This window comes from Gadus chalcogrammus, chromosome 12, assembly GCF_026213295.1.
Source record: "Gadus chalcogrammus isolate NIFS_2021 chromosome 12, NIFS_Gcha_1.0, whole genome shotgun sequence".
NCBI classification, from domain to species: domain Eukaryota; kingdom Metazoa; phylum Chordata; class Actinopteri; order Gadiformes; family Gadidae; genus Gadus; species Gadus chalcogrammus.
The window spans coordinates 17,872,966-17,900,555 of NC_079423.1; the positions used below are offsets into that span (position 1 = coordinate 17,872,966).

Consider the following 27,590-nt stretch of genomic DNA (forward strand, 5'->3'; position numbering starts at 1 on the left):
TGTACATCTGTACACGACGCGTTCTTCATTCAATGGTTTTGAAGAGCGTCAGAGTGCTAAAAGGTTGGCCAGCCTTGATACCTTGATGATCATTCCCCTCCCCTGACGCAGCCTCTGAAAACATCAAGCTGGTGATTCCATGAAAGATTCTTACAACAAAGTTCCTGGTGGAAAGCCTACAGGATCATGTTAGCTTCCCCGTTCCCCTCAGAACAGGAGAAGAGGAGAAGAAGAGATGGTGACAGCTGGGGAACAGATGACAAACAAAGTAACTAAAGGAGAACATCACAGCACAACAATACATCAGTGGGGCTGATGTTTGGCTGCCGCTCAGATGGCATCCCGGTTATTATTCTTAGAGACGGGTGAAGGATGCTTGCCACCATCTATCATGAAACGATAAACTAGGCTTCAGGGACGGAGGGAGGGAGGAGGGAGGGAGGGAGGGAGGGGAGGAGGGAGGGAGGGAGGCAGGGAGAGACCGAGGGAGGGCTAGAGGTGTGTTGGACACTCATGGGATCTAATTACAGACCCTATTAATCTGTAGTTTGACCCGGTGAGACCGAGGCCTGACTTAAAGAGAGGTGCTTCCTGCGTCCGGAGAGAACAACGCAGACAACGAGAAATAATCATCCCCCGCTCTCGCATCCTCCGTCTCCGTAGGAAGCGCCGCATGGCAGCTTTGGAGCGCGCGATTGGCCCGTTCGCCCACGCGCCCGCTAGTCGATAGCGATAGCGATAGCGGGGTTTATCCACTTTCGCCCTCGCATCTGACACAGAGTGGCTTTGAAAAACAAACTCCAAAGAAAGCCTAAATTATTCACGGCAGGCAGAGGAGACGGCGCCCGCTGATGCGGTCAAAGCGGCGTGTAGACGCGGCGCGGGAAACGCCTCGGCGAGGATCCGACCCGCTGAACGGAGGCGGGGCCCCGGCGGCGGGGAGGACTCCACGCCGCGCCGCGGACAGATGCCGACGCCCATCTCGGAGAACCGCCGGAGCAATCAGCGGCGTGCGGCGAGGCTTCTGCTCTGAGCCGGGCGCCGCGGAGCTAGCCTCCTTCCTGAGGGGAGGAGCTAGCCTCCTTCCTGAGGGGAGGAGCTAGCCTCCTTCCTGGGGGGAGGAGCTAGCCTCCTTCCTGGGGGGGAGGAGCTAGCCTCCTTGCTGAGGGGAGGAGCTAGCCTCCTTCCTGAGGGGAGGAGGGGCTGCTTGTTAGCAGCGGGCTGTCGAGGTCAGCACTTTGCCGAGTCAAAGACAATGTCATGCCTCGGAGGCCCATGTGTCTCCCTGCCCTTTCTACTGGACTCCATTACATCCGCCCCTTCCCGTCCTCATCAGCACCCTGCTGGGGGGGGGGGGCGGACATTTTGGAGAGCAAGGCATTAGCTGGAAGGCTTCCATAGAAGCGAACGGCTATTTCATATGAAAGGTTATGTTTACATACGGCCCGCTGAAAGGCGTATGGATTTCTCATTAAAAGACCACTTATGATCAATTGACTAAATGGCTTGATAATAGTCCTAATCACCGCTCTTTAGAACTGCTTTATACATGCGATAAAAGATGAAGGGACTCCTGTGAGTGGAAGGAAGACGCTCTGCTGTGCTTTCATGTAACCTTATATCCCACCATCGTCTCTGATCACAGAACCAGCTGCTATCCAGTGTGAAGGACAATCCGCTCCATTCAACCGTTTCTTGTCAATGATTTTCACTAGAGCAATTTGTGCAAAAATTTGCATTTATTAATAAATAATGCAAACATAAATACGCCTTATAAGGCTTATTTAATGATTAGATATAACGCTTTGCCCAAGACACATACAATGCATCTAATTAGGATACATGAGCCAACGAATGACCTTGTAGTTCTTAATTTCCAACACAACACACAGACTAATTATGCCTCAGAGTGATGTAAGCACATCCACGTAAATAGTTATGAATATTGCATCATACGGGGCACCATACTGTCCCTGATGAGCTGGCTGGTGAAACAACACGCTCTGTGTTGGCAGCTGACCGCAGGACATCCAGACCTCAACACGCGCCTCATCCCCCCGCCACGGGTCGCGGGTTCGAGTCCCGACGACACTCGGACACTCTGCACGCCCTTCTGAGCCGAGCGGAGAGAGGAGCTGCCGGCTTTGATTCCTCCCCCAGACGGCCGCTATACATATTTCAGGGTCTGGAGCCACAGAGGGACTGGGGGATAAAAGGTAGGAACCTTTGAGCTCAACAAAGACCCGTCACCCGGCCGTCCGCGTCACATGGCGCCTTGTAGAGACAGCGCTCCGGTCGCCGTGGCGATGGTGCGACCAGCACGCCCGTGTGCCGCCAGACAGCGAGGCTGAGTGGCTCCTGTCAAACCCCCTGACCCCACCCCTACACCAGGTCCACCATCTGGGGCTTTGAGTCCTGGCGGTCCGGCATGGCCCGGGCGGGGGTCCGGGGGGCTGCATTAGGCTGATTAAAGGGTCTGTGCGGACCGCCACTTGTACCCTTCTAGTGCAGATGAAAGCAGCGCGATCATGGCCGGGTTCCTCTCCGGGTTCTCAGGGACCTCTGGGTGCTCTTAGGAAGGGTCAACAAAAGAGAGGGATACAGGAGTGGAGGCCATTGAAAGCTTCTCTGGCAAATGATCTCTAATTGGGCCTTTCTTCCGGGCGGATCGGGGTTTGGTTTTGGTGGCGCCGGTCGACGCACCTGACATTCTGCCTCTAAAAGCTTCTGCCGAGAGCGCGTCCTCGAAGGAAGTGACCATTACCTAAACTACACTTGTCAGACAACAACAGAGGAGAATGATTCCGACCGCGGCACTGCTGCTATCAGAAGCACGGGGTAATTGAATTAAATTAGGGAGGTAAAGAATGAAGTTAAGGTCGGAAATAATAGTAACAAAAAAGATACCGGGAGATGAATTATGACAGCGTTGTGGTGAAAGGCGTTTGTTCCGCCGCGATGCTGAGGGGTTATTCCCTCATCCCGGACGAGCTGCACTGTTTCATTCACCAGGAGCACAAAGAGAGATGAGATATTCAAATGGTGGCCATGAGTGCCGTTCCCTCCTTAACCATCGCAAACCAGCGATCTTTATCCCCGCCGTGGGATGACAAGGTGTCACGCGGGCAAAGCGCCTCCTTTCATTACCGACATTATTCCAGGAACACGAAGGATCCCACTTTCGTGGGGAAATCAAGCGCGCGGCTGACAGTATTATTCTAGTACCGGCGTGGCGGAGACAATGGGGAGAAAAGAACAACAACAACAGCGCATAAACAAACAGACGCGGCACTAAGCAGCTGCTCCCGTTGATAGCGGTATGAAAGGCCGCGGTGATCAATGCCTTCTGGATTCTGATAACACGTTCGCTCGCTCCTCAGACAAATGATGGGAATGCTTAGGCAGAGAGGGGGGGCTCGCGATCTGCCAAATGTGCTCCAAATTAGCCTTCAAGAGCGACGCTCTCTGTGTGCGAACGGCGAGGCTGCATGAGCAAATAACGGGCCGGAATAAATTAGCTTTGGATGTCAGCCGTGATCGCAGCGAGCCTGTTCCTGTTTTCTGTTTTGTTTGGTTGCGCCGCCGCTCCGCCCGGCTGCTAGGTGGCGGCTTATGAAAGCGCTTCAGCGCCGGGCCCTCACCCAAACCCCGGGCCCCGGCAGGTCCGCCACGCCCCGCTGTGGCCCCCCCCCCCCCTCCGTGATTGGCTGGTTTACGCAGGCGCCTGCTAAACTTCCACTACTGCTGGAGGAGTTGTGTTGGTGGAGGAGGTGGTGGGGGTGGTGGTGTTGAAGCTAGTGGAGGTTGTGGTAGTAGTGGAGGTGGAGGTGGTTGTGATGGAGGTGGTGGGGGTACCGGTGGTGGAGTTGGCGGTGAAGGTTGTGGTGCTGGAGGTAGTGGTGGGGGTAGTGGAGGTGGAGGTGGTTGTGATGGAGGTGGTGGTGTGGTTGGAGGAGGCGGTGGTGATGGAGATGATGGTGGAGGTGGTGTTTCTGTAGATGAAGGAGCATGTAACTCAAACACTTCCTCTATGAAAACCAAAGAACTTGAAACGTGACAAATAGGATTCAGCAGGGAGAATAGATTATAAATCCCTCTGCTGTACATGTATAGTATGAAATGTATCTACTGATGTAGCCTCATGTCAACACTGACAGAAACCACGCTCGGAACTTAATCTACAAGGAACGTAAAGTAAATACTGATTCAAGGCATCAACAGCCAACTTACACACGAAAAGGTTCAAGATTCTCAGGTAACACCAACCAACAAAAGCTCCATTTATAAACTCCTTCACAAAGCACATGTCCGCAGACGAAAGGTGTGGCACACGAAGAGGACACCAGGATTTGAATACAGCGAATGAATGAACACCACGGTCGGAGATCAATCAGGTGATGTCTTAGTAATGCTCCCCTCTCTCTATTGAGGACACCCTTCAGGGATGAGAGCTACCAGACAAGAAGAACCAAAGACCAAACAACCTTCCACCAGGTAGCTTTACAATCTGCCCGACCACTCCTTCCTAGTGTTCCGGGAGGCCTGGCCCTGGATTCACCGTTCCCTGAGGAGCCACGAGCCGAGGGCCAGTGACGGGCCCCTGAGTGAGGACAACGCTGAGGAACCACGAGACTGCGAGGGGTCACTGAAGACCCCTCGGCCCAGCGAGGCGTGGGGGTCTGGGGCCTCGAGGAGGGGCGCTGGGAGCAGAGCGTCGTCACTTAATGAAATGTTTGCTCCACTTCCAGCGAGGGTCTTTGTGGGGCGGCTGGGGGGGGGGGGCGGCTGGGACACTAAAGTCCCCTTTGTCCCCCTCAACTTGACCCGACCCGGCTGGTTAAGCTGCCCATTGAGGGGGGGGGGGGGGGCTTTGTGTCCCGCGGGAACGGAGCTCGTAAAAAGAGCATCCCTTAGTTAGCGCAGAGGAACGGCGTCCATTGAGGAGGGGAACCGGGTTCGATGCCGGCCGGCGGACGACATGGGACACAGATTTGTAAACACATTCTGAGTCCTGGGGGGGTAGACCCAAACCTGACGACGGCAGGAGGGTACCCCAGGCAGGGCCATGTTGTCTGCATGAGTTAGCCAGGACAGGGGTCCCCAACCCTGGAAGACCCCCGCTGACCCGCTGACCCCCCACAAGGTCTGGGTAAACCCGCCCCACCACAAAGGTTTGAACTAATAATATACCATCATCATTATAAAGATAGTCTAGTGGCCAGGGAACCAATGTTATACTTATTTAATCCAGCATCACGATTAATATTCTAGTGGATTAGTAACTAATATTATACTGTTATGATCCAGCATTAGTATTATAAAGGAGTAGTAACTAATATTATGCTATCATAATCCAGCATTATTATTAATATTGTAAAGGAGTAGTAAATTATATTATACTATTATAATCCAGCATTATTATTAATATTTTGAAGGACTAATAACTGATATTATAGTATTATAGTCCAGCATCATTATTAATATTGTAGTGGAGTGTAATTGTAATTCAACTATTATAATCTAGCATCGTTATTAATATTGTAGAAGATTATGAACTAATAATGTGTTTTTATAATCCAGCATCCTTATTAATATTGTAGTGAACTAGGAACTAATATTAAACTATTATAATCCAGCATCATTATAATAATGGAGTATAATAAAATAATACAGTATTTTAGGAACTGATATTATACTATTATAATCCATCTAGCGTGTGTCCGGTTGGTGATAAAATAAGATAAGATAAGATAAGATAAGATAGGATAAGATAAGATAAGATATACTTCATTCATCTCAGCAGAGAGTGTGTCTGGTGGGTTAGTGTGTTGGTTACTGTGTGTTTGCTGGGTTAGTGTGTTGGTTAGTGTGTGTCTGGTGGGTTAGTGTGTTGGTTAGTGTGTGTTTGGTGGGTTAGTGTGTTGGTTAATGTGTGTTTGGTGGGTTAGTGTGTTGGTTAGTGTGTGTTTGGTGGGTTAGTGTGTGTTTGGTGTGTTAGTGTGTGTTTGGTGGGTTAGTGTGTGTTTGGTGGGTTAGTGTGTGTTGGTTAGTGTGTGTCTGGTGGGTTAGTGTGTTGGTTAATGTGTTGGTTACTGTGTGGGTTAGTGTGTGTTTGGTGGGTTAGTGTGTTGGTTAGTGTGTGTTTGGTGGGTTAGTGTGTGTTGGTTAGTGTGTGTCTGGTGGGTTAGTGTGTTGGTTAGTGTGTGTCTGGTGGGTTAGTGTGTTGGTTAGTGTGTGTCTGGTGGGTTAGTGTGTTGGTTAGTGTGTGTTTGGTGGGTTAGTGTGTTGGTTAGTGTGTTGGTTACTGTGTGGGTTAGTGTGTGTTTGGTGGGTTAGTGTGTGTCTGGTGTGTTAGTGTCTGTGTGGTCATAGATCAGATCATTATGGGATGTTGGTGACCAGGCCTCTCAGACCAGCGCTCTCCGCTCTGAGCAGGTCTGAACTCGCTCACGGCCGGAGCAACACCCTCCGGGTGGAGCAACACCCTCCGGGTGGGGTCACACCTCCGCTGCTCTGAGCCATCGCCCCCGCCCGCCGCCACGGAGACCCTCCTCTAGGGGGGGGGGGGGGGGGGGGGGGGGGTCTGTGTCTGACAGACAGAGACCCCCCCCCCCCTCAGACCTCATCACCAGAGTCCGCCTGCATCATTCTGGTGATCAAACCCTCCAACAAACACAAACACTCAGAGGGACGCAGGGTGAGGGGGGGCCCAGTGGGGGCCCTGGGGGGCCTGGGGGGCCTGGGGGGGCCCATCACAGACTGGACCCAGTCCAAACCACAGACTGGACCCAGTCCAAACCACAGACTGGACCCAGTCTAAACCACAGACTGGACCCAGTCCAAACCACAGACTGGACCCAGTCCAAACCACAGACTGGACCCAGTCCAAACCACAGACTGGACCCAGTCCAAACCACAGACTGGACCCAGTCTAAACCACAGACTGGACCCAGTCCAAACCACAGACTGGACCCAGTCTAAGAGAACGATCCTCCTCCAATAACGAAGCAGCAGAACATCAACACTAGAGACGATGGGTCTGAAATCCGTTTTATTTTATGTACTGTGTTTTTGCTGTATTCCTGTCCTGGCCGTGAATAAGGAGCAACACCATTACCCCCCCCCGCCCCCCCCCGCGCCCAGACGACGGCGGCGGAGGAAGCTCACACCCAGCTGCCGAGTTAGCGCTGATTTACGGCCGGCCGGCCCCGACATGTCCTGGCGTCGTGAGGGGAGCGCTGTGTTTGTGGTCTCCCACTGGCTGCAGACAGCGCGGGGCTCGCTCCCCCTAGGCCACCACCTCCACCAGCACCACCTCCTCCACCGTCACCAGCTCCACCTCCTCCACCACCACCTCCACCACCACCAAATTATTATTTAGGCATTAGTTCGGCGTTATGTTGATATTTTTGTTTTGTTTTTTTACTAGAATTTTATTTATTTTTTTTAAGTAATGGCTGGGGGGGTCAGATTTGGGGGCCCCTAATAAAGACAGATTTGGTTGGGGCCCTAGGCACTTGCCTAGGTTTGCCTAATGGAAGATCCGCTTCTGCCTCCACCACCACCACCACCACCACCACCTCCACCTCCTCCACCACCACCACCACCTCCTCCACCAGCACCAGCACCTCCACCACCACCGTCACCACCTCCACCTCCTCCACCACCACCACCTCCACCACCACCACCACCACCACCTCCTACACCACCACCACCACCTCCACCACCACCACCACCACCTCCTCCACCACCACCACCACCACCACCACCGTCACCTCCACCTCCTCCACCACCACCACCACCACCACCTCCTCCACCAGCACCAGCACCTCCACCACCACCACCACCTCCTCCACCTCCTCCTCCACCACCACCACCACCACCACCGTCACCACCTCCACCACCACCACCGTCACCTCCACCTCCTCCACCACCACCACCACCACCACCTCCCCCACCAGCACCAGCACCACCACCACCACCACCTCCAACTCCTCCACCACCACCACCACCTCCAACTCCTCCACCACCACCATCACCACCACCTCCTCCACCACCATCACCTCCTCCACCACCACCACCACCTCCTCCACCACCACCACCACCTCCTCCACCACCACCACCTCCTCCACCACCACTACTACCTCCACCACCACCATCATCGCCCCACCACCTCCTCCTCCACATTGTTCCATCTCCTCCTCCAAGACGCCCCCCCCCCCCCCCCCCCCCGTCTGCTAATTACCACCATGAAGTGGCCACTCCCCCCCAGGACCCTGTCTGCTAACACGTAGCACGCTGCTACAGCCTAGCATGCCACTAACGCGTAGCATGCCGCTAATTGTCCGATTACATCAACAATGGCGCATCCTGGGGAAGAACAAAGAGGGGGGGCGAGAGATGAACTTAACATGCTAATGTTCATTAACCCCCATCTTCCACCGCGCTTTCATCACCCGACGTCGACTCCCCCCCGCCCCCCCCCCCCCCCCCCCCCCCCCGCCCGCTCCGCGTGTCGAGGTACTCAAACGATCCGCACGCCGTGGAGCTAGCGAGCGCTAATTACTCAAAGAGCTTCTCATTAGGCGGCCACGCCGCGGCCTCAGATCCACGCCGCGCAGACCTCGGGGAACGCGCTCCCAGCAGCGGTTAAACAAACAATCAGTTCAAAGCGTCAGGTATTCTGCCGAGCCCTGGGTAAACAACTGCTCACTTGAAAGACTCCCTCCTTTCCCACTGACCCCCCCCCCCCCCCCCCCCCGACCCAGAATTCATTTAGCCCAATTTTGTTCAATTTCTTCATTAGCCGGGTTCACAGAGCGACAGAGAGGGCTGGAGGCCGGCGCTCACAACAGGGGCGTCTCCGTCTGGGAGAGACCAGCTGAAGCTCCTCTGTGCCGCCCCACCCCGGCCTCTCCCTGAGAGAAACAACGCCACCTCAACTCCCTACCTCAGTAAACTAACCCCAGCCTCACCCCTCTACCTCAGTAAACTAACCCCAGCCTCACCCCTCTACCTCAGTAAACTAAACCCAACCTCGTCTCTCTACCTCAGTAAACTAACCCCAACCTCACCTCCCTACCTCAGTAAACTAACCCCAGCCTCACCCCTCTACCTCAGTAAACTAACCCCAGCCTGCTCCCCCCTACCTCAGTAAACTAACCCCAGCCACACCCCTCTACCTCAGTAAACTAACCCCAACCTCACCTCCCTACCTCAGTAAACTAAACCCAACCTCGTCTCTCTACCTCAGTAAACTAACCCCAGCCTGCTCCCCCCTACCTCAGTAAACTAACCCCAGCCTGCTCCCCCCTACCTCAGTAAACTAACCCCAGCCTGCTCCCCCCTACCTCAATAAACTAACCCCAGCCTACCTCAGAACCCGCCGTTCCAGATAGAGGGGGGGGAACCTCGCTCCCTCCCCGGGGTTCGGTACAGAGCGGATTCTGAAGAGCTGGTGTGTGTGATGGCTGAATAACTACAGTCAGCTACTTAGCCCCTCCAATATGATGTACAGTTACTTTCACTTTCTGTTTAATCCCATCGTGCCTTCATGTGGGAGCCGCGCCGTGTGCGACGCAACCGCAGAATACTAGTCTGTCACTTAAAATATAATGCCGTCAGATCCGTTACTTTAACCTTGAAGCAATTAGCCGTTGCCGGGCGGTAATGAGAGCTGACATCACCGCGCGGTGATGAAGACTCTAATTGCTGTGTAAAAAACCAAGCTCTTGACATCACTGCTGACAGACTGGATTCTTCCCTTTTTTTTTTCTTTTCGTTGTGCGGTCGCATGATGTGACGGCGCCCGGTTTGAAACTTGAAAGGTATCGTAGCTTCTGTGCCATCAGCTGTCCTGTCACTCGGGGAAGGGAGAGGGGGAGAGAGGGAGAGAGAGGGAGACAGGGAGAGGGGGAGAGCGAGGAGATAGTGGCTGGATTTGCTGAAATGATGAGGCCGTTTAAACCCTGATGCGCCGCGGTGAAAGCATCATTCAACCGCAACGCTGAGCAGAGGCAGGGAGCTCTGAGGAGAGGCAGGGAGCTCTGAGGAGAGGCAGGGAGCTCTGAGGAGAGGCAGGGAGCTCTGAGGAGAGGCAGGGAGCTCTGAGGAGAGGCAGGGAGCTCTGAAGAGAGGCAGGGAGCTCTGAGGAGAGGCAGGGAGCTCTGAAGAGAGGCAGGGAGCTCTGAGGAGAGGCAGGGAGCTCTGAGGAGAGGCAGGGAGCTCTGAGCAGAGGCAGGGAGCTCTGAGGAGAGGCAGGGAGCTCTGAAGAGAGGCAGGGAGCTCTGAGGAGAGGCAGGGAGCTCTGAGGAGAGGCAGGGAGCTCTGAGGAGAGGCAGGGAGCTCTGAGGAGAGGCTGGGAGCTCTGAGGAGAGGCAGGGAGCTCTGAGGAGAGGCAGGGAGCTCTGAGGAGAGGCAGGGAGCTCTGAGCAGAGGCAGGGAGCTCTGAGGAGAGGCTGGGAGCTCTGAGGAGAGGCTGGTCTGGAGACGGGGGGGGGCTGGAGGGGTGAGTGGAGGGATGGGTGGAGATGTAGGTGGAGGGGCGTTGGAGTGATGGAGAGAGGGATGGTGGGGGGTAGAGGGGGATGGGTGGAGGCGTGGGTGGAGGGGCGTTGGAGTGATGGAGAGAGGGATGGTGGGGGTAGAGGGGGATGGGTGGAGGCGTGGAAGGAGAGAGCACAGCCACCACGTTATACAGGAGTGTTAAGTTGTTCTTCAGGCTTGTAAACAAAAGAAGATCCAGATTGAAGCGGATCATATTTGCTCTGAGCTCAGTGACCCCAGGTGAAGTCCTGGTCTCACACGTCACCTGGTTATAAGAGATGTAATTTAAGAAGAAAATAATATTATTGTTCAGATGTTTAATCCGTCTTTGGCTTCAGTAAACCTCAAACTATCCAGCTGGTCATTGGAAATAAAAAAAAAAAAAATTTGATATTCAATTTAATCTCCTCAAAAACACTCGACATCCATTTATTAACCTCAGGAAACCGAATCATTAGGGAACCAAAAAATGGAATTCTAATAAGGCCAAAATGCTGTGGATATATAGGTCTGTATATGAAGATATCCATGATTAATTTCAAGGATGGCGATAGCTACCAGCACTCATAGAGAAAGTTTACTTTCCTCTTAAGTTGAACATGGATATTTAAGCAGTCATACCCAAACACTCGCTGGTGTAAAAGTCACCGCATCGTGTGCTGGATTCTACAAAAATTAAAAGCGTACAAATATCCAACGTTACTTCTCAGCCCAACGGGGCGGGGCTTAGATTTGTGACGTAAGAGATGTGATAATGAGAGGCCAAGCAGACCAAATGTTACCTCATTACGGTAATGACGAATATATCCCACCAGCATATCGCTTGGAAAATGTGGCAATTAAATTGCTCAACAAGCTTTCCCGGAGCAACGCCTCTCACGGCCATCTGGTCTGGGGGGGGTGTCGTGCAGAGAGGAGCCCTAATCACCTTTGTTAAAGCCCGCTACCCTTTTCAACAAACGCATGTCTCCATTAAACACTCTGGAAAAAAGAGAAAGGTGTGGATCTGGCAGACGACGCCGGGGGAATGTGTTTTAAATCTGTTCAGCACGAAGTGGTAACCGCAGATGGATCTGCTCTTTTCGTCTTTACATTCCGTGTAAATTAAAACGAGCGGATAAAAATACAATAAGGAAAAATGGGCATAATCTCAATAATAAATACACGATAAAAACTCAACCTCGTGCAATTTTTACTCACATTTTGGCGTTTGCCCAATTTGGGTCTAACTAATATAAAAAAGGTTAAACGTTAAATTTCTTATTTAAAAGCTAATGGTGGTCGACAGCCAACCAGATCCCAGCAGTAACAAGAGGGCTACTGCACGGGTTATTATTAATGAACCGAGCCCCCGCGGAGAGCATCAATAAGTCATGTTGCAGATGAACAACACGTCGGCACTTCTGCCTAATAGGGAGCCGCTAAAAGGACAATATGGGCCCTGATATTAAATATAGAATATTACATCTCCCTGGAATTATGGAGCCTCGCCATATTTGCTTACATTTTATATTTTTAGATGAGCGTCAGGCCGTTGTTAGAGACCTTTTATTCTCTTATAGAAAGGTCCATGTCTGACAAACAATACATGGTCTGAACCACTAACACTAACCCTTAACCACTAACACTAACCCTAAACCACACTAACCCTAAACCACAAACACTAAACTTATACCACTAACCCTCAACAACTAACAGTAACCCAAACCACTAACCCACTTACACTTATCCTAACCTGGAGACCGAGAGAGGAAAGTGACGGACAGACGAACCCAAAAAGGCCAAGATAGAAAAGATTTAGGTATCCGTATAAGCGTAAAACCTGGTTCAGCCTTCAATATCAGTTTTTTTTTTATTATTTTATTTTTTAATGCGCAATTAAATCAACATGATCAAATAAAATTAAAATATATAATACATTATGCCTTATATTGTGTGTGTGTGTGTGTGTGTGTGTGTGTGTGTGTGTGTGTCTTAAATGGTGTCCAAAAAAAAAAATGCCTTTAGAAAATAAAGGGGATGGCCCATTGCTTTTAATTGTAATTGTATTTAAAATAGGCCTACATGATGAGAATAAAGTCTATATTATAATAAACACGTGTTTCTGTGATAAACGCTCCAGCGCATGTGCTCCCGTGTTGCAGATAAAGGAAGGTCACTTTGGTTTAAACTGGAATTTTAAAAACAGCGAATTCCGCAAACGGTCACAGCGAGCCGCGGCAGAACGGGTCCCGGAGCGCTTTTATTGTGAAAATCCAATCCCATAACGCGCGTCCTCGTCAGGACTCCCCAGGGCACGCGCATGTGAAGGCCTTCAGGACTGAACATCACAAAAACGGATTGGTGACACCGTCACATGATGGGGGTCCCAGCTGGAGGGGTCGCAGCTGGGGGCCTGCCTGGTTGGAGCTCACGGATATTTAGGATCAAAACATAACAGTTTTAATCTCTCCGATTATTGTAAAGTTATCCTCCATATAACTCCAGATTATTATAGTGTTCTCTCTAAATAACTCCCGGTTATTCTAGAGTCCTCATATAACTCCAGATTATTATATTATCCCTCATATAACTCCAGTTTAGCCTACTCCTCTAGCCTATATAACTCCAAAAACCTGGATATATATATATATATATATATATATATATATCCAACTATATTCTAGAGTTATCCTTTGTAGGGTTAACCGAGAGATTGTTAATGTTTGGCACTGTATCCTTACTGTACCGACAGCGGTATATTGTTTCTCTTTCTCCTGACAAATGTATTTATTGTAAATCTATATCTATGGATAAAAGCGTGTGCTGAATGCCCTGACTGTAATAACTCCAGGCTATTCTGGAGTCCCCCGTCTATATGAACATCTCTGCCCCGTCAGATACACGCTGGCTCGTCTCCGTGGGAACATGCACGTCGCGCTGACGGCTGTTGGTCATCAAGCAGAAGATTATGTCAAAAGATTGTCCTCCCATGTCCACCATGCCACGAGACACCCCACGGAAGAGCGGAACACCCCACGAGACCCCGGGAACAGCTGCTCTCCAACGGAGCGGTCCCACCACGGGGGGGGGGGGGGGGGGGTCGGGGGTTCACTTCCAGCCACGCGGGCACTGCTTGCGTTACGAAGACCATTTTAAACCAAGCTGCTACGATAATATAAAAGGCCGTTAAAATGTTTATTCATGTTAAATTGCGACTCCCGTTTGTAATTTATCCCTCTAAGAGCAAAGCGCAGTGGTTTAATTTAAAGTGATTTTACAGCCTACTCCGGTCTAGAAATACATTCGATATATTACTTTATCTGGAGCGACGGATAAATGACGTAATCTGAATCGGATTAGAGGAGTAGGCCGAGGAGAAGTGCCCCAGTAGAACCAGTAGGCCTACAACTCCACCAGTATCAGTACCACTCCACAGAGCTACACCAGTAGAACTACACCAGTACTCCACCATTACCTACTCCACCAGTCCTCGGGGTAGGATGGAGTTTGATTTCCATCCCTCATGTTTCTGATCAGAATCCACCAGACGCGTTCCGTTTCGTATCAGTACTTTATTCATTCGCTTCTCCCTCCTCATCTAATAAACTTTAGAAGTTTATTCGCTAATTTAAGTGGATTTGTACAAAAGACAAACAAAACAATCAACCAGACATCGAAGCTCCTTCACGTCCGCTTTAGTCCTTCTCCCTCTCCTCTTAAATAAGCTCCTTCAGCGCTCAAACGTCTTTAGAGTCTCTGCGTTAAAACGTCCCGCGTGCGCGTGTCCGCGTGTCCTCCGTGCGTAATTCCCCGCGTCTCGCACGTCTCACGCACGCACCCCGCGCGTCCCACCGGTCGCTGCGGTCGTCGCTTTCGCTGTTCGGGGTTCGTCTCAGTCTGTTTCTATCGGGCGTGCGGCGCGCCCTGCATGGGCTGGCCCAGGGGGTTCAGAGCCGGCTGCCCCCCCGGCCCGAGGCCGTGGATCAGCACCCGGGGGACCAGAGGCCTCTGCAGGCCGGGGTGCGGCGCCGAGGGAGTCCGGTACATGCTGCTGTACATGGCCGCGGCCGCCGCTGCCGCCGTGCTGCCGTCCATAGTGCCCAGCAGGCTGGGGTGGTAGAAGTACGGCGAGGGGAACATCCGCTGCAGGGCGGAGTAGTTTCCGGCCTCCGCCAGCAGCTCGAGCCCAACCGCCGTCTGCCGCTTCCACTTGGTCCTAAAACCACAAAAACACACGCGGGTTAATTAATTATTTAATTAGCCCAGCCTGGCCCAGCCGCATTCCCATGGCAACCCCCCTCATTAGCATGCCAAGACCTAATTATGGGATGGACGGGTGGGTGATTAGGGGTTAATTCCAAACAGTTGCATTCGTTGGTTTATTTTATTTACCGTCTTCCGCGTTAAATGTTAAAATTAACAACTTCACTGCTGCCAATAAATGATGACTTAGCGTGGTTCCAATAATTATAATTAAATTAATAAATAATCGATATGTTGTTCAAACAGCAGCAGGCTGGAACTGGTTTGGCCGCCTCGCCGGTGTGACTTTGTGAAAACATCAAATCGGATGCCAGGATATGTGCAACACACACATATGTCTTGATATAATATAAATAAATACAGCTCATATAAATAAATATATTGTCCCGACACATCGTGATGTTCTGTTATCGCGCGGTTTGTTAATAAAGCTTTGGAGTGTGAAGACGGTGTTGACGCGTAATCACACTGCTTCTCTGCGCCGTTTAAAATAAATAATAAAATAATAATAACCGCAGAATAACATCTAGCCTCCATATACGAACACAGGAATACATTATAAAGTAGAAGGCTACTATCCGGTTATTTCAAATCCAAATGCTTGGTGTGGATTCTGAACATAAACCCGAGATGTTTTGAGAGTTAAATTATGATCCCGAGGGGGAATATAACTTAAACATATTATACAATTAAATATCAATATCAAATAAAGTCACAACACTGACTCCAGACTAAAGGCTACAAGAGAGGAAATTACGTTAAATTGAAGTATTTGTTTATGCAATATTAATGTAGCCCAACCAGTAAAATTATATATTACACACATATTACATGTTAGAGCGCCGTGGATCAATTGAAAATCAGCCAGTGAGTGTACACAGTTAAACAGTTCAACTGTTAGACAGATAAAAAAAAAAGTAAACAGTTAAACCCTTTAGAACAATTAATCAGCTTAATCAGTTAACCACAGGGCCTTCAGCCTCCGACTCTCAAATATCAACTTACTTAATTTAAAACGAAATAATAAACTGAGAGAGAGAGAGAGAGAGAGAGAGAGAGAGAGAGAGAGAGAGAGAGAGAGGAGAGAGAGAGAGAGAGAGAGAGAGAGAGAGAGAGAGAGAGAGAGAGAGAGAGAGAGAGAGAGAGAGAGAGCGAGAGAGAGAGAGAGAGAGAGAGAGAGAGAGAGAGAGAGGGAGAGGGAGAGGGAGAGGGAGAGAGAGAGAGAGGGAGAGAGAGAGAGAGGGACATACATACCCAAACTGAGACAGACAGACAGACAGACAGACAGACAGACAGACAGACAGACAGACAGACAGACAGACAGACAGACAGACAGACAGACAGACAGACAGACAGACAGTCAGTAAGGCCGGCGGTCCGTACCGTCGGTTCTGGTACCAGGTCTTGACCTGCGTGTCGGTGAGGTTGAGCGCCGCCGCGAGGTCCATGCGGTCCTGCACGCTCAGGTACTTCTGCCGCTCGAAGCTGCGCTCGAGCTGGTTGAGCTGGTGGTCGGAGAAGGCCGTGCGCGCCTTGCGGGGCTTCTTGGAGCGGGCCGGGGGGCTGTCTCTGCTGCTCGAGATCTCCCGCTCGCCCTCCTCCTTGTTGCCTGCGTCGGGGGAGAAAGCAAGGCGTGAGTTTCTGCGGGGTTCTGATGTGAGAGACGCTAGTCTGAATCCCGGAGGGAAATGATAAGTCGGACTATACAAATAAGAACACACGTTTGGATGACTACAATGTGTACACGATAATATCAGATAATAAGGTCATCACTAAATCCCTTGAGAATGTATCCAGGAAAGACCCGGTGTGCGCGTAAAGGTCCATCGGTACGGCTGCGTGTCGGTATCAGTAGAGGAGCCGTTCGATCTCCATCATGATAATACAAGATTAAAAGGACTCAGTTAAAACAACATGAAGACCAATAGAGTTGTTCTTGGGTTCTCTGTGTATTATATAGTGTATTAGTTGTTATTTTGTAGGCCTACTTGACCGGCTGAAGAAGCCGGCGATCCAAGTAGGCTATTTCATTTCGTGAATTAATCCGCTCGTTCTTACGCACAATAGGAGAGATAAAAATACTATAATACTGAGCTGAAAGGGAAACGTGTGTTTAAGTGTAACACACACACACTTAATGGAGCAGATGCTCGACTGGGACGTTTTAAGGTCGCAGGATCCACAACAAGAGGCCCGCTGAACCAAGGCCTAAGCCTCAGAAAAACTCGACCACTCAAGCTCAACTTCATTCGTCAACTTAGCTTTTCTTTCCTCATTTCTTTCCTCAATAGAAAACGAGAAATCGATACGTCGATCGATCAGTGATCCCCTCTATTTGTATGTGTTTTCCGGGCGCCTCGCGGAGGATCAATCATGTCGCTAATTGAGCCACGAGGGGCCTTGCGCCTCCCGTCTGCTGTAGCAGATCCGTCTTATAACGCCCTGGTTTATAACACAGGTTATCTGTTTTGTAACACTGTGGGTTATCTGTCTTATAACGCCGTTGTTTCTCTGTTTGCATTAATACCTACATTATTATTCGGTTTCAACATTACTATGCGTGTTACCTTAATATTATCAGAACAGACCTGAATTATAAAATGCATTAGTACTAGGCCTAGTTTTATTGTAAATTGACTATCATCCTCATGCTTGTAAAATCGTGTAATGTTTTTGTAGTTCATCTAGGGAAATGTAATTTATGCTAAGACTTTTCTAAATATATACAGATGCATCGGAGCAGACTTAAATCTTGCAGCAGATTTCTTCACCCGTCAGATTAAACACACAGTTGGGAATTTCGAACGCTTGTAGACTAGTATTATTTCAAATATTATAACAGTAGGCCTATTATATTAAATGATATTGCAGTCGGCATTATTTAATATAGTTCTCAGACTACCACAGCACACTATTCTATAAACCACAGTCCGAAACGATTTCATATTTCTTACTCCAATATACCGACACATTTAAAACATTTAATATTCTCTTCTAAAACATTATAAAATCGACAATTCCTACTCCAACAATTGCAGTATTTTCTACTCCTGACTAACATTTAGCAAATGTCATATATAACATTAAAGCACGTTACATTCCTCTCTATCATTAAAACATTTTTATACACACGTCAAACTCCGCTCTACCATTTAAAACACGTTCATTCCTCTCCAACCCTGAGACACTTATTAATATAAACACCTATATAAAACATTAAACCGTCTTAGTTGATAAAAAAACATGGTAAACCTTTTGTTATTTCGTGCTCTACGTACCGTTGCATTTCATCTCGTGCTGCAGCTCTTCCCGCTTCGCCCTCAGCTCGTCCTGCTCGAGCTTCGGCCGAAAGCCGTCCGCTCCCGGCGAGGCGCTCTCGCCCTTTGGCGCGTGGTGGTGGTGGTGGTGGTCGGGCGGCGACGGGACGCTCGTGCTGTACGGGGCGCACGCGGCCAGCGGCTTGCTGTCGCCGAGGATGTCTTTGATGAGGAAGGACGAGGTGGCTGTGCGCGCGGCGGCACCGCCCGCCAGCGGGTGGTGCTGGCTGAGGTGGAGGAGGTGGTGCTGGTGGTGGAGGCTGTTGCTGCTGTGGAGGTGGTGGTGATGGGGATGCAGCGGATGCTGGGGACTGTCCGGGGTGTCCATGGTAACTGAGATGGGGGACGAGGGCTCCGTGCCCACCGTGTCTATGTCCGAGCACGCGGGGGACGGCGTCGCATGGCTCCGTGCGTCCGCCGCCCTGGCCTCTCCGAGGCGCGAGTCTCCGAGGCGCGAGTCTGCGCTCATCATGGCGGCCGCGGGGACCGGACCCGGGTTCGAGGCGCTCGAGAGGATAGTGTCTATTCCAAAGCTGGACCCGTCCATGTTAACACCGCGGGAAACACGTCTTCATAACACCGACCGCGCGCGCTTAAAACTCCTCCGTGTGACCCGCGCGAGGGTGAGGATGATGAGGATGATGTAAACAGACAACAAATCAACTCACCCAAAAGAATAGTAATAAAAACTTTAATTCTAACAAGTGGAAGGAGAACCCAAAAGAGTTGTCAGGGGAACGAAATCAAATCCACGTCTCCATGTCCGCGCGTTCCGTGTGCGGGTCGTCCAACGCGCTCCTCTTGCTGCGGGTTCTCTAAACTTTGCGCTCGGGTCGGTGCGTGGCGGTTGAGTGTCTCGCGGAGGAGCAGTTCGTCCACATCACGCGCTTTCCTTCGCTTTCTAATCGTTCCGCCGTCGAGCCGCCGCGATGACTTCCTCCGGTGACGTCACGGGCCCACGGGCCCACGGCGAGCGGAGGGAGAATTAATATTCCTCTGTACCTTTCATCACGCGGCGCGCGCTGTGATTGGCTGAGGCGCGGCGGCCCCCTCTCGGGCGCAGGGGCCAATCAGCGACGCGTTTCTCCGTCTGGTCGGTGAACCGCAGCCCGGCCGGTGGAGGCTCGCGCCGGTCCCGGTCTGGAACCCGGACGTGTATTACCGGGGCGCCCGGCACCGCGCGAGACGAGCCTCCACGAGGAGTCTGGAGGACCTCGGTACTCGGAGCGACCTTCAGAGGGACTTCCGCTCCGCAGGTATACCAGGAGAGAAATCAGGAGAGAGACAGGGAGAGAGACTGGGAGAGAGACCAGGAGAGAGACAGGGAGAGAGACTGGGAGAGAGACCGGGAGATAGACCCCGCTACTGAAGACCAGAATCACCAGACCGATAGTCCCCATCAGGGACATTGCAGCCGGTAGCCGGGAGTTGACCCTCAACCCACCGCGGCAGCAGCATGGTAGGCCGGAACGGAAACTTTACAACTCTCCATTTTAATGCTCGGTTTTATTTTGCCCGTGGATTTTTTTTTTACCGCCTGCAACTTCAGAGAGAGAAAGCAAATGATCCGACAAACATGTGGTTTATTTATTATTGGCATATATATATATAATATATATATATGAAGATATGTATATATATATAGAATAATACAGCCCGTGTTTTAAAGTATTAAAGTATGAGATAACCAGTCGGTTTGTTTCTGTTGTTTAAAGTGAGGGGTCTGTTTCCGGTGTCTCGGGCCGCGGAACGGAGGCGCGGGATGCCCGGTGACAGCGCGTGCAGGCGTTAATCACCTCTTCACGCTAATTAGGAAAGCAATTATGGAGCGATCACGTGATTCCATTTGGTTAGTTTCTCAGCGCGTGGATCTTCACGACGTGACGTAGCGTTATGATTGTACCCTCCGTCATACTGTATAATAATAAGAATAATAATAATTCATAATTCAGTCTTTATATTTCCTCAGTGGGCCTACTCTCAGACCAGTAGGCCTACTTTATTTATAATTTCTGTAACCGGCAGACTTTATTCATAATTGTTATAGGCCTATACTTGACCCACTAAATTCGACGCGAAGGCAGATTGAACATATTTCGTGCATTAATTCGTGAATATGTTTCGTTTGTAATCTTGGTCAGAGTGTGTAAATGACCGAACGTTTGCTGTATCACACAGAAGGCGATCATGTATTATTAGTAATATTATTTAGGCTACTCCCAGCAGATATTGACAGGGAAATTGATTAAAGGTGATTCTTAGAGACTATGAACTACATTTTTTAAAGTCGAAAAACAACAACATTTAACGGATGATTTATTATTTATTTAATATGGCCTATATCGCTGGATTGGGATTCAATTCTTTATTGCACTGGAGAATATAATCATATGCTCAGAACTACGAATGTAATGTCGTTCCAATTTCAACACTAAATCTAAATACACGTTCCTCACGTTATCAACACACTAATTAACACAACATGAACTGATAAAAATACACATTCCTTTAAATAATTGTTTCTAGAAATAAATACAGTTTAATGTTCAAATGTGAGCAAATATAACCAAATCCATCGTTCGAAATTTTGATACTCGTCTTTCTTGAAATACATTTATTCAGGAAAATGTAAGCCATCCACGGTTACGCGTCAGTGTCGTTGGTGGTTATTTTGTTAATCTCTTAACCGTCAATCCCTCATTATCCCTCCGACACACTGACGTCATGTCACCGCCAGGCGGCGACAGAGCGACGCGGCAGCGCAGCGAGCGCCCATCAGCGGCGGTTTAACTGGTCCTGGATCTGTCACAACACGACGCGTGCTATCAGGCCTGATGCTGCTGAACTGATATCAGACCGACCGCTGCAACGCGTTTCACTCTCTCTGCTCCGTCACGCAAACCACTACAGACACACAACGCGGACAACAAAACAAACTGCATCTAATTGGAGTTTAAATGCACGCTTAAACTTTTATTTTTTATTGTTTATTTTTGGTTTGTAAATGTCAGATTTTTTAAACCATGTTTGAATAATCACAACACTGCTGAGGTCGAAAGATGAGTAGAGCTAGTAGGCGGTTTTATAGTAGGCCTATTATATACAGGCCTACTATTATATATTTTAATACTTATATCGTCAATTTATTAAAGACTATTCTATGTATTCATATTAAATATTCTACATAAAATACTTATATTATTATCTCGATTTCCAAAACTACAATTAGCCTAGCAGATGACATAATGCTATTATATACATATAATAGCATATCATTGTAGGCCTAAGCCTATTCGTATTATGGTAAATAAACATTGTAATCGTAGATGATATTTTGAATTATATAAATATCGTTGATAGGCCTATAATATAAACATATAGAATAGGCCTATACATCTACATACATACACATGTATACATATGTATATGTATATACATATATATTATACATACGTATTACATACATATATATATATACATGCAATATACACATACACATCATATATCTGCATCAGAGGCCTCCTGTCGTGATATCGTGGCCCCATCAACGCGTCACGACATGTCGCGCCGCTGAAAGGCGCGCGTGGCTCCACACGTCAGCCAATAGGAGGACAGATCGCCCTTTCATGAACTCCACCAATCGATGGGTTTATCAGGGTCTCCATTGAACGCCACCCGTTAGAGCATCGCCTTATTGGCCCCGGCTGATAGTCGATGATCGCCCGGCTGCGGATCGATTCCTGGCGCGTGAAGCTGTCACTTCACCGCACGCGACCTTCAGGTGCACAGCGCGGTCTCTGCAAGGAAACACGCGCATTTCGGCTGTCAATCACCAGCCTCACACACACGCACACACTGCAAACCCCGTCAGTCCGCATCCCCGCACACACCGCAGACCCCGTCAGTGCGCGTCCCTCCTCGCCCGGTTTATATTTAGCGGATTCTTTGGTGTTTACTCCGAAGGCGATGGATATAATGAGATACGACGAGATGACACACACACACACACACACACACACACACACACACACACACACACACACACACACACACACACACACACACACACACACACACACACACACACACACACACACACACACACACACACACACACACAGCGGTGGGGGGTCCATTACTGGGTGATTAGGTCCTTTGAGTGTAATTAGTAGGCCTATGTTTAAAATATATTTACCGTACTTCCGGCCAAAAATCTCAAAGACCGAATTTATTGTCGAGTTCAGATATTCACACAGGCTCACGTATTACTGCTGCTAACGTTGTTTAAATCAACCAATAAGGACACGAGCTGGATTAGTAACAATGTGATATTTTTTTCTATTTTCGAATTTATATTTTATTTCTAACTGATTGTGTTATTGTTACGTTTGAACAACAGAGTTTCACTTAGTATTTTCATAATTCGATTCTTGAATTGATTTTAAACGGGAAAAATGAATAAGAAGAATGAAATTAAAAAGGGAGAGACAGTAATTACAAAACCTAATGAGATTATGGCAACGATACAGAGAGGTTATGACTGTTAAAATAAGCAAACTACAATTGGAAATAAATAGTATATACTATTATAGATCATATTATATTGTTATTAACCGGATATTATTTCTGTTAGGCCTATGTTTAATGTTTTTATACATTTCAAGTTAAAGTCATAAACTCCAAATGTGTGTCCTAGGATTTTGTAGGAAGTAACGTCTGATAACCTACCACAATAAGAGCCCCACCTTGGTCATTGCAATTAAAAGCTCCTGGTAATTAATCAATTGGTGAGGCAAAAACATTGTGTTAAATGTTTGATTGAGACAACTCTGTCTGACAACCAATCAGCTCCTTCAAAATGAACAGGTTACGAACAGCTAGCTGCTGAAGCTCCACTCAGATGACGGTGGAGGAGGAGGAGGTGGAGGAGGAGGAGGAGGTGGAGGAGGAGGGTGGAGGAGTAGGAAGGAGGAGGAGGTAGGAGGAGCAGGTGGAGGAGGAGGTGGAGGAGCAGGTAGGAGGAGGAGGGTGGAGGTGGAGGGTGGAGGAGCAGGTAGGAGGAGCAGGTGGAGGAGGAGGTGGAGGAGCAGGTAGGAGGAGGAGGGTGGAGGTGGAGGGTGGAGGAGCAGGTAGGAGGAGCAGGTGGAGGAGGAGGAGGTGGAGGAGGAGGAGGAGGTGGAGGAGGAGGGTGGAGGAGTAGGAAGGAGGAGGAGGTAGGAGGAGCAGGTGGAGGAGGAGGGTGGAGGAGCAGGTAGGAGGAGGAGGGTGGAGGAGCAGGTAGGAGGAGGAGGGTGGAGGAGGAGGTAGGAGGAGGAGGTGGAGGAGGAGGTAGGAGGAGCAGGTGGAGGAGGAGGTGGAGGGTGGAGGAGGAGGTGGAGGAGCAGGTGGAGGAGGAGGTGGAGGAGCAGGTAGGAGGAGGAGGGTGGAGGAGGAGGTGGAGGAGGAGGTAGGAGGAGTAGGAAGGAGGAGGAGGTAGGAGGAGCAGGTGGAGGAGGAGGTGGAGGGTGGAGGAGGAGGTGGAGGAGCAGGTGGAGGAGGAGGTGGAGGAGCAGGTAGGAGGAGGAGGGTGGAGGAGCAGGTGGAGGAGGAGGTAGGAGGAGCAGGTGGAGGAGGAGGTGGAGGGTGGAGGAGGAGGTAGGAGGAGCAGGTGGAGGAGGAGGAGGAGGAGCAGGTGGAGGGTGGAGCAGTCTAAAGCAGGGACAGGGCTGTGGACGAGGTGGAGGAGGAACATCTGGGCTCCACGGTGGAGGTGCTACGTTCCACCACAGAGGTCTCCTTCGTTCCCAGAGGTCACAGGGTCACGCGCAACTCACACAACCTGTGGCTGAATGACTTCCTCTGCTGCTGAACCACTCAGCTAATGCAGCCCACTCTAGCTCCTCCCAAAGCCCCCGTCCGCAGTACGGAGGTCCGCAGTACGGAGGTCCGCAGTACGGAGGTCCGCAGTACGGAGGTCCGCAGTACGGAGGTCCGCAGTACGGGGGTCCCCAGTACGGAGGTCCCCAGTACGGAGGTCCGCAGTACGGAGGTCCCCAGTACGGAGGTCCCAGTCCGCCCGCTGGAGGTCCCTGTTTAATGGGAGGTCAGATTGGACTCACGTGAACTCTACTCATGTTAACAGATTAAATTCATGTGCTACAGTAAGATGCAACACAACATGACCTGTTAATGATCATCCCCTGATGATATGGTATAGTGAATATACGTCATACGATAGAATGAAATATGATCATTTATTGATCATAATTTATCATATATTGTAATTACTATGTTGTATGGATTATTTTCATGTTGTATGATGACAATACTTCTATTCATGTTCTACTGTATGATATCAGGTTATATTCATGTTCTACTGTATGATCTAAGGCTTTATTCTGTTCTACTGTATGATATAAGGTTCTATCCATGTTCTACTGAATGATAGGTTATATTCATGTTGTACTGTATAATATGTTCTATCCATGTTCTACTGAATGATAGGTTATATTCATGTTGTACTGTATAATATGTTCTATCCATGTTCTACTGAATGATAGGTTATATTCATGTTGTACTGTATAATATGTTCTATCCATGTTCACTGTCTGATATCAGCTGGTACGCCTGAGCTCTGATTGGCTGTCATGTTGTATTTCCTGAGGCAGATGTTTATGAACAATACAACGGAGGAATGTACCATTACAGATCGCAGGAACGTACCATTAAAGAACCTACTGCTTTAGAACGTACCATTAAAGAACGTAATGCTTTAGAACGTACCATTACAGATCGCAGGAACGTACCATTAAAGAGCGTACTGCTTTAGAACGTACCATTACAGATCGCAGGAACGTACCATTAAAGAACGTACTGCTTTAGAACGTACCATTACAGATCGCAGGAACGTACCATTAAAGAACGTACTGCTTTAGAACGTACCATTACAGATCGCAGGAACGTACCATTAAAGAACGTACTGCAGTGTTTCCCACACATTGACGAGACTATGGCGGCCCGCCATAGTCTAATTTCGGCCGCCATAGTCTCTGCGTGCACATGAATTATTATTATTATTAAAAAAAAAAAAAAATTTTTTTTTTGCTCAGACGAAGTTTGAAGACATACAACCTCCCCCCCCCCGTCAACAATCGCTCCATACAACCCCCCCCCCCCCCCCCCCCCCGGTCAACAATCGCTCCATACCCCCCCCCTTCCCCCCCCCCCCCATAGTCTCCAAAATTTCTGTGGGAAACACTGGTACTGCTTTAGAACGTACCATTACAGATCGCAGGAACGTACCATTACAGAGCGTACTGCTTTAGAACGTACCATTACAGATCGCAGGAACGTACCATTGAAGAACGTACTGCTTTAGAACGTACCATTAAAGAACGTACTGTTTAGAACGTACCATTACAGATCTTTACCCAGCATCCTCATGGAGCTCAAATATTCATTAAAGGAAACATTAAGATTCAATAAAGAAAAGATAAAAAAAATTAAACAATGCTGGAGTGTAGGAAAAATACAGACTGTGGGTGATGATCACAGGACCTGAAGCATCGAATAAGTCCGAGACTCGTCAGGTCCTGGTCTAGACCAGCGGACCAGACCGGTCCAGGTCTGGACCAGACCGGTCTAGACCTGGACCGGTCTGGTCCAGGTCTGGACCACACCGGTCTAGACCTGGACCGGTCTGGACCAGACCGGTCCAGACCTGGACCGGTCTGAACCACCAGACCGGTCTTCTCTCTGGGCTGTAGCCTGGTTCACTAACAGGAAGTACTGTCCTCCACGCGGTCTCTGAGTGGGAGACGGACCAGAGTCCGCCTGCTGGTCTGTTCAGGACCATGAGGGTCCAGTCTGTCTACTGGTCCGGTCCGGTCCAGACTCTGGTTGTATCTGATCCGAGGTCTGTTTAGCATTTGACATATTTATGCATATATATATATATGTTTATATATGAACATATAGATAAATATTTATAAACTTATATATGTAAACAAATATATATAATCATATGTATATAACGTATGTATATATAGTTTATCTTTTTCCAGATCTTCATTCCTACTATGTGGACGCCAGCTTTATATCAAAACGATGATCTCTGCTTTGAAATGTAAAAAAAAATAAAGGCTTTTACAATATTCTCCCTCAGGATGTTCGTATTTTCTGCTGTTTGAGCTCGGTTTGATGTCTCTCCCCGCCCTCACAATACATTATGCAGCAACGCAAACACAGGAAATTGACTTTTAATTTGAAGTTCAGCTTTGCACTAATCTATGCTAATCACAGTGAAAACAACAGCCGCCGCAGCAGCATAGAGACACACTCCTCTATGTATCATTCATCATCTGGAGAACGCGTCCAGCAAGGGGCGTGTGTATGTGTGCGCGTGTTTGTGTGTATGTGTGTTCGTACACATGTTTAAGTGTAAGTTGTGTGTGCGCAAGTTTTAATTCTGTGTGTTTGTGCGTACCTGCGTGTGTGCGGTCATGCGTGCCTGGTGTTGCTGATGACACTCTAAAGCCCTCTTATCGTCATGTTCTCCTCTCCTCCCATAACGGCCTCTGTCACACGCCGTCAGGAAGCAGAAGGACACACTGCTGGGTCTATTTGTTAGTCCATCGCAATACACACACACACACACACACACACACACACACACACACACACACACACACACACACACACACACACACACACACACACACACACACACACACACACACACACACACACACACACACACACACACACACACACACAGCGGTGGGGAGCACATTGATTCCAGTTGCGTTCCGTCCGGGATCGAATCCTCCGCAAGGTTGGCTCAAACCGGAGCTCCTCTGAACGCCGCCTCATTAGCAGAGCTGTCAGTCAGGGAGGGTCGCACGGCCCCCCGGAGCCAACACCACCAGCACCACTGCCGCTCCGCCCTCCTCCTCCACCCTCTGTCTCCTCCCTCCTCCTCCTCCACTTCTCTACTCATCCTCCTCCCCCTTCTCCTCCTCCTCCTCCTCCATCATCTTCTCCTCCTTCCTTCCTCCTCCTCCTCCCTCCTCCTCCTCCTCCTCCTCCTCCTCCTCCTCCTCCTTCTCCTCCTCCATCTTCTCCTCCTCCTCCTCCTCCTCCCTTCCTCCTCCTCCTCCTCCTCCTCCATCTTCTCCTCCTCCATCTTCTCCTCCTTCCTTCCTCCTCCTCCTCCCTCCTCCTCCCTCCTCCTCCTCCTCCTCCTCCTCCTCCTCCTCTGATTGATCCATGCCGATGGCGACGCTGAGATAATTACGACCCTAGATCTCAGGTGTGATTTCCGACCGAAGTCACGCACGCCGCGGGAACAACGCCGTGATCGGAAACAACGCCGTGATCGGAAACAACGCCGTGATCGGAAAACGCTCGATTGTCACTTCCTGTTACCTGATGTCGGAGCGAAGACGGATCACAAACAGCGGGGAACGCGGGGTTAGTGTGAGTATCGCCGCGGTAACAGGGGAG

At 49.5% G+C, this 27,590-nt stretch overlaps 2 protein-coding genes across 2 annotated transcripts in view; one reads left to right on the top strand and one right to left on the bottom strand.

The window, feature by feature from the left end:
• The window catches only part of LOC130393537 (basic proline-rich protein-like), a gene marked incomplete at its 5' end in the record, with an annotated part of 100,403 nt that extends 73,688 nt beyond the window's left edge, over window positions 1–26,715 (top strand). Inside the window, 3 exons of the mRNA XM_056604212.1 lie at window positions 7,542–8,103; window positions 26,483–26,525; window positions 26,680–26,715. Coding sequence (XP_056460187.1) covers window positions 7,542–8,103; window positions 26,483–26,525; window positions 26,680–26,715 — 641 coding nt within the window. The remainder of the gene's footprint in view (window positions 1–7,541; window positions 8,104–26,482; window positions 26,526–26,679) is intronic.
• On the bottom strand, window positions 13,949–18,654 carry barhl2 (BarH-like homeobox 2). The gene is given in 5 exon segments (XM_056603743.1): window positions 13,949–14,743; window positions 16,174–16,399; window positions 18,069–18,318; window positions 18,320–18,390; window positions 18,393–18,654. Coding segments are annotated over 5 exon segments (1,122 nt in total). The 3' UTR covers window positions 13,949–14,430.
• Window positions 26,716–27,590: the final 875 nt, after the last annotated feature.